The sequence below is a fragment of the Callospermophilus lateralis genome, chromosome Y (assembly GCF_048772815.1).
Source record: "Callospermophilus lateralis isolate mCalLat2 chromosome Y, mCalLat2.hap1, whole genome shotgun sequence".
NCBI classification, from domain to species: Eukaryota; Metazoa; Chordata; class Mammalia; order Rodentia; family Sciuridae; genus Callospermophilus; species Callospermophilus lateralis.
In genome coordinates, this window is record NC_135326.1 from 10969825 (window position 1) to 10977739 (window position 7915).

General features: G+C 39.3%; 1 protein-coding gene across 1 annotated transcript; it reads left to right on the plus strand.

Moving 5' to 3' along the window:
• The first annotated feature begins 296 nt into the window (after positions 1-296).
• Positions 297-3485, plus strand: LOC143639732 (uncharacterized). The gene is made up of 5 exons (XM_077107772.1): positions 297-302; positions 456-582; positions 763-823; positions 1447-2871; positions 3389-3485. Exons 1-5 carry the CDS (start codon positions 297-299, stop codon positions 3483-3485), a joined length of 1716 nt encoding a protein of 571 aa, XP_076963887.1.
• Positions 3486-7915: the final 4430 nt, after the last annotated feature.

The window sequence follows — 7915 nt, forward strand, 5'->3', positions numbered from 1 at the left end:
TAACCTTGTAGGTACAGGGAACCACTATAGTTGGCATAATGTCTGTCAAATGGTTAGTTTCATGATTCCTGCAATTTTCTACACATCACCTTTCTTTTCTAAAGATAAGTACTATGGGAAGTGATTATATTAGCTGTGTACCACACAGAACGTTTGTAGGACATGTAATAAAAGTGCAATCAATAAACAAGTTAGGAGTGATCTGGGAGCCTGTATTACTTCGTGTGAACTCACCAAAGGAAGGGTATAAATCACTATGATGTTTGCCTTCTGAGTAGCCAATTTCTAGTGTTGGAATGGCTGTAAGAAATTGAGTGCAGTAAGACTTGATGGACCAATCTGTGGAATTAATCAAGAGACCAGGGAATCATGTGAACATCATGTATGTTGAGTATAGATTTCTCATGCTGTCAATCTCTCCTGGCCTCCACTATTCATTTGGTCGGATATTTTAGATCTCAGTGACCTTTGAGGATGTGGCTGTAAACTTCACCCAGGAGGAGTGGGCTTTTCTGGATCCTTCCCAGAAGAACCTTTACAGAGATGTAATGCTGGAAGTCCTCAGAAACCTGGCTTCTATAGGTAATAATGATGTTTTTTAAATTAATCAAATAGAGAACTCATGTTTATTTTGGTCATTTATGTAGAAGGTGAAAAGAGAATCTGTTGGTGAATTATTGCAGCATAAATGGCATCTATGATTTGGCAAAGCATTGTTAGCTCCTAAATATTCATAAAGATTGTTCTGTCCTCTCATTTTAGGAGACAAGTGTGAAGACAAGATCACTGAAGACCATATTGAGAACTCTGGGAGCAATCTAAGGTAACTGTACTCACAAGAGAAATTCATGAGGGAATATGAGAACTGTCAGATAATATTTAGAGCAAACCAACTGAAAAGGTATGTGTAATATGAAATGTATTTATTCTTATGTTTTTTACCAGAAATATATACTTAGCTGTAACAAATATACAGTCTTTTCAAAGTATCTAACATGCAAAAAGTACTATGAAACTGCATATGTGAATATCACTATTTGGATGTGCAAAAGACTTCATATGTCCTTCATTCCTTCATAGGCACATCACATCTCACTCTGGACACAAATACAACAAGCATGAAGAATGTGAAGAGAAGCCATGTGAATTTAAACAATATAAGAGATCTCTGGTTTCTCTCAGAAGTGTTTACACACAAATGTTAATACAAACTGGAGATGGACCATATGAAATTGTAGTATGTGGGAAAGTCTTCAGTTGTTCCAGTGACATTAAAAGACATGAAGATATTCATACTGGCTCGAAACTTGATGAATGTCAACAATGTCTTGAAGCCATTTCTTCTCTCCCAGGTGTACAAAGACACATGAGAACACACAGTGGAGGTAAAATTTTTCAATGTGAGATATGTGGGAAAGCCTTTCATTTCTCCTCTTTATTTAGAAGACATGAAAGAAATCATTCTGGAGAGAAACTCTATGAATGTAAACAATGTGTTAAAACCTGTATTTCACACACAAGTCTTCAAAGGCACAAGATCACACACACAGGGAATGCACATTTCAAATGTAAGGTATGTCGGAAAGACTTTGCTTATCCCAGTTTACTTAGAATACATCAGAGAACACATACTGGAGAGAAGCCCTATGAATGTAGGCACTGTGGAAAAGCCTTTTCTACATCCAGTTACCTTCAGATTCATGTAAGAATGCATAGTGGAGAGAAGCCCTATGAATGTAAACAGTGTGGAAAAGCCTTTGCTACATCCCATCAGCTTTATAAACATGGAAGAATACATACCAGAGAAAAGTCCTATAAATGTCAACATTGTGGAAAAGCCTTCACTACTGCCTATTCCCTTAAGGTACATGAACGAACTCATACTGGAGAGAAGCCCTATGAATGTAAGCAGTGTGGGAAAGCCTTCAATCAGTCATCTCACCTTCACTCACATGAAAAAACTCATACTGGAGAGAAGCCCTATGAATGTAAGCAGTGTGGCAAAGCCTTTGCTATGTCCAGTAACCTTCAGATTCATGGAAGAGTACATACTGGAGAGAAGCCCTATGGATGTAAGCAGTGTGGCAAAGCCTTTGCTAGATCCAGTGACCTTCACTCACATGAAAGAACTCATACAGGAGAGAAGCCCTATGAATGTAAGCAGTGTGGCAAAGCCTTTACTAGATCCGTTGACCTTCACTCACATGAAAGAACTCATACGGGAGAGAAGCCCTATGAATGTAAGCAGTGTGGCAAAGCCTTTACTAGATCCAGAGAACTTCACATTCATGGAAGATTGCATACTGGAGAGAAGCCCTATGGATGTAAGCAGTGTGGCAAAGCTTTTGCTAGATCCGGTGACCTTCACAAACATGAAAGAACTCATACTGGAGAGAAGCCCTATGAATGTAAGCAGTGTGGCAAAGCCTTTGCTAGTTTCAACAGTCTTCAGATTCATGGAAGAATGCATACTGGAGAGAAGCCCTATGAGTGTACGCAGTGTGGAAAAGGCTTCACTCAGTCCTCTGGCCTTCGGTCACATGAAAAAATTCACACTAGAGAAAAACCCTATGAATGTCAGCAGTGTGGAAAAGCCTTTGCTAGATCCAGTGACCTTCACAGACATGAAAGAACACATACTGAAGAGAAGCCCTATGAATGTAACCAGTGTGGAAAAGCTTTTTCAAGTTCCTATAGCCTTCACAGACATGGAAGAACACATATTGGAGAGAAGCCCTATGATTGTGAATGTAAGCAGTGTGGCAAAGCCTTTGCTACATCCAGTGATCTTCAAAGACATGGAAGAACACATACTGGAGAGAAGCTCTATAATTGTAAGCAATGTGGAAAAGCCTTTGTTACATCTGCTCAGCTTTGCTTACATGAAGTAACACTTCATGCAAAGAGATTGGTTTCACTTATTAACGTGTAGTAAGTTTTCTGTAAAAAAATTCTTTGAATGTGATATGTGGGAAATCAGTATTTCTTGTCACATTCAAAGAGAAGAAAGTTCTCACATGTCCAAATCAATGAATCAATCTCTCTCTATATCTATCTATAAATTGTACTGGGGTTTTAGTCTGAGGATCCTCTCTCACTGAGCCACATCCATTTTACTTTTTATTTTGAGACAGGGACTTGTGGAATTTCTTGGTGTCTTCAAGTTGTTGAGTCTGGTTTCACATTTGTGATCCTTCTGACTCAGCTCCCCGAGACCCTGGGATTAAGGGCTTACACCACCACATATAAATGAATAATGATTTAAATTTAAACAGTTTGGAAAATCATTCCATTTTCCCTGGTGCCTTCAAAGCCATTTCACTCACACTGGGACAAAAACCCTCAGAATGTGGAGGATTGGATACATCCTGTCAGCTTCCCGTCTCAGCCCTGCTTTCCTTCTCCTATATGAAAATACTCATGGAGAGAAACCCCGAGAATGTGAGAAATGTGGGAAGTCTTCAAAATTTTCCACTTTTTTCTAAGGACTGGGAAGATTCTTCTTGAAAGATTCATGTCAAAATGAATAAATTTTATGCAATTAAGAAATATAAAGGGCTCAGGTGTTTTAGTTGTGTCTCGTTGTATGAAAGGACTCACATTGTAGAAAATCCTGTGGATAAGCCATGTGGGGCAATATTCAGCTTTCACGGGTTACTCCAAAGACACAAAAGGATTCACATCAGGGAAAACTAAACAATGTGGTAAGAGTTTCATCTTTCCAGTTTCTTTTTGAGTATCATGGGAGAACCTGCTCTGAAGAAAAGCCTTGTATATAGAAATGTGGTGAGACCTTCAGTTGTTACAGTTTGTTTTAAACTTACTCATCAAACTTGAGGGAATTTTTTACTTTATTTTATTTTACTTGTCTTGGTACCAGGGATTCAGCTCAGAGACACTTAACCATTGAGCCACATCTCAGATCTTTTTAATTTTATTCCAAATATTTAGACATGGTGTCACTGAATTGCTTATATCCTCACTATGTTGCAGAGGTTGACTTTGAATCTGTGATTCCCTACCTCAGCCTGCTTTTCCAGTGGAATTACAGTCATGCAACTCCTTCAGCAAAAAAACTATTTTTTTTTTTTTAGAAAACCACTGTAGGTTTGTAAAAAGGGTGTGGAATTTCATTTCTTTTTTGTCTATTCAGAGGTAATGAGAATGCACCCTGGAGTGGATGTAGGAATTTTGTCAGCATGAAGATGTGAAAGCAACATGTTTCTCCCAGTTAAATATCTCTTCTTGTTAGATTTAATTTTTCTCTCTATATTTGTTGATCTGTAGTCAACTCTCCCATATGATGACATAATCTTATATTTACTCTGTGTGTGTGTGTATGCATGTGCAAAATCTAGTGTGTAGTATGATTTTGTACATAGAAGTATGTTATAGAATAGTACACAAGATTTGTAGTTAAAATGTATTAACCTGTATTTTCAGCTTTTTAATTTTATTTTTTTTTTAGAGTTTTCATCTCTCTTCTTCTCTTGAGTTCAATTTCTCTCATATTGCCCATTTTTTCCACTAAAGACCTTAGCAAACAAATGATATTTTATGACTCTGGTCTCATAATTTAAAAAAACTTTTTCTAGGTTTATGAATAATATGATATTTTCTGTCTCCTCATATATCTTATGACTTTTATATATGTTGTGAAAAAGTTAAAAAATGTGAGAAGTTCTAAATATAATTTCCTGGGTCATAGAATTGAGGGCAAAAGAAAATAGATATTACTATTATAATAATCATCATCATCACCACCACCATCATATCTGAAGTGCATAAGCCCTGATCCAATCCCTACCCCTTTTTATTTATTTATTTGTTGTTGTTAATTTTAAATTTTGATTGAAGTATTTTTTAAATTCTTTCCAAGGGCCTCAGTATGTTTGTGAGGCTGGGTTTGAACTTGTGATTCTCATTCTATAGCCACTGGGATTACAGACGTGCTATCATCCCTGGCTCCTGAATGTTTCTTGAAACTTTGATGTAAATCAATATATGCCTGGTTTTTGTAGAGTTTCCATGTCTTAATTGATTCAGATGCAGGAATTCCTTTTTAATGTGTTTATGTATACTAATGCCCTTAAAGCTCTAAGATTCTAGAATGATTCTGAGCATCACAAAGACATTAATATTTTTTATTTTTTAAAATTTGTTTTTAAAATTTATTTTTTAGTTTTCGGCAGACACACTTGTTTGTATGTGGTGCTGAGGATCGAACCTGGGCCGCACGCATGCCAGGCGAGCGTGCTACCACTTGAGCCACATCCCCAGCCCCTCACAAAGACATTAATTCACAGCTTATACCCCAAATTTTTATATTTCCAGTTGGACTAAACTGAAGTCCATTTTGAAAAATTTTATTTTAGATCATTTTTGTTGAAAGGAGGGTGGGAGAATTATTTTAATATTTCAGGGAAAAAACTATTCATTTGTATTAAGATCTTATGATAAAATAAAATGTAAGTAATCAATATGAGTATTACAGAATTTTTTTTTAACAAACATTTTTTGTTCCCTCTGTGCACCAGACACCAGATAATCAACGTCGCAGAGTCACAGAGACTATGGAACATGCCCTGGTGCTCATGTGAGTGTTATCTAAAGCACCAAGTGAAACTACAAAAGCAAACACCTGAGAGGACTGAGTTGTGCCACCCACACATGCACACTCATACCCACGTGCACACTCATGTAAAAGATCAAGTCACCCTTTTCTCTACATATTCTCCCTAGTGCAGTTTTTTCATACTCTCTGTGTAATGCAACTATTGATTTCTTTGACTTTTCTCACAACATTGCTGCCCACTATTTTTTTTTCTCAAAAATCAATTATTACGTCATAACTTCTCAACTTATTCTTTTGTGTCTTTCTAAAGTTTGCTTACACATTGTATATGTGAGTTGAGGACTATGCCCTCCAGCATTCTTTACAGATTGGCTAAATATCTCTTTTTTCCTCCTTTGCTCCCTTCTTTTCTTCAGATTTCACCCAGGAGTTCACTACTGAGCTTCCCCCTAGCTCTTTTATTGTTATTTTTTCAGATGGGGTGATGCTGGCCTCAAACTTGTGGTCACCCTGCCTCAGCCTCCTAGCAGCTGGGACCATAGAGATGTGCCCTTTTGTGACCTGCAACTGGCCTCTTCCTTTTCCTTGGTGCCTTATTGTCCTGTTGATGACTCTGGGACCACCACTCTGTCACTCGTGTTTCTTCTAAGTCTCATGTGTTGTGTTGTATGTAGGCACATTAAAGGGCATTATAAAAGTTGTCATTTGTATGTATTGTTAGGAGAGGCATCTTCTCATTCCCTGGTACCAGGAACCCAATCTTGCCTTGTGCCTGCTAGACAGGTGCTCTAGCAGTGAGCACTCCCCTAGCTCAGGTGGTGAGTTTGCTGCTGCTGTGTGTGTGGACCCACTGATGACCACGTCAGTAGATGCAGCGCTGCAGGTTTTCCTCCATGTTTTCATCTGGTCCCTTTCTTCTTAAAGATCTTTAACAGCAGGGAATTTTAACCACTGACATCCAATTTAGCTTTATAACCATGATTAATACTTAGGTGGAACATGCTGGAAAATCCAGGCTGGACTTCTCTCTGTGTTCAGGGATCCTCACTAGCCCTGTGGACTTCAAATGGGTCATGACTGCTGGTAAGGAAGCTCTAAAGTGTCTGTGATGATTTTCTTCATACACAGCATGAAAAACTAGGTAAGAAGGGCCCCAGTTGAATGTCCTAATGTATTGGTGCCCGCTTCTGCACCTAAGAACCTTAAATAAGCTTCTCCAGAGACCCTCACCATAATGTTCTTTAAAACAAATATCAGAAAAAAGTTTTGCAAAGAACTCAATATGCGTTAGAATGAAGATGTAATTATATGACTTCTTCTTTTCTAGTAAAGCTTGGAAGACGTGAATAATCTCAAAAATGATTAAAAATTCACTATCTTGAACAACCAAAAAAAATGTATGTAGACTCCTACAAAAAATGAATAAACCTCCCCCCTCCCCCCCCCCTGGGTGTAAAGATAATAAAATTCCAACATCAAGGTACAGAAAATTTTAGGTGATACCCTTCTGAGCCCTGTTGTCAATGAGTCTGCTCCCTGAGTCTTCCCCAGGCATCCAGCCTCATACACCCCACATCACTAATAGACCCTCAAATGGCAAAAAAAATTTCACATGGTAGCCCAGAATTTTTCTTTTAACATTAACAGCAGGGTCTCTGATGGGATTCTGGAGCACTAGTTTCAAGGCTCCCAGACACTTTAGAGCTTCCTTACCAGCAGTCATGACCCATTTGAAGTCCACAGTGGGTGTAGCACCCTGGAGGTGGTCAGCCTTCATGAAGGCAATACCCCTCTTGACCCTATGGCCAGTACATTTCCAGGATCCAGCTTTCCAGTGCTTGCTCTGTACTGCAAGGGGTTTGCATGTTTATATAAACTTCTGGGTGTTCTTGCTGTGCTATGCTGGGGTCATTGTGCCCAAGAGGCCTGGACACTGCTGGTCCTGGGGTCTATTAATGACTGTGGAGCAGGAGGCACTTGCATGGATGCCCATTTACTCCTGGGTCTGATGAACATCCTGGGCCAGCACCACCCAGTCGTGCCTGGATCTGCTCTTCACTGTCGCCTTCTTCCCTGCACTGCCTGAGCTCAGAGTCCCCTCAGTTCTCCACACTCACATTCCTCTTTTCTGATGGCCTTGGTGGGCACCAGGAAACATACCCCCTCTTAGCCTCGTGGGCTCCTTCCAGACCCCTCTCTGCACAAGTCAGCATGGTGTATGCCGCATGTTTGGCATCTCATTCTGTTGTGGGGTCTTGGTACACTGGGCCCCAGGGTCAACCTGGTGTGTGCTGCAGGGTGGGCAACTCCCCCTGTCCTGTGGAACCCTGGTATACTTTG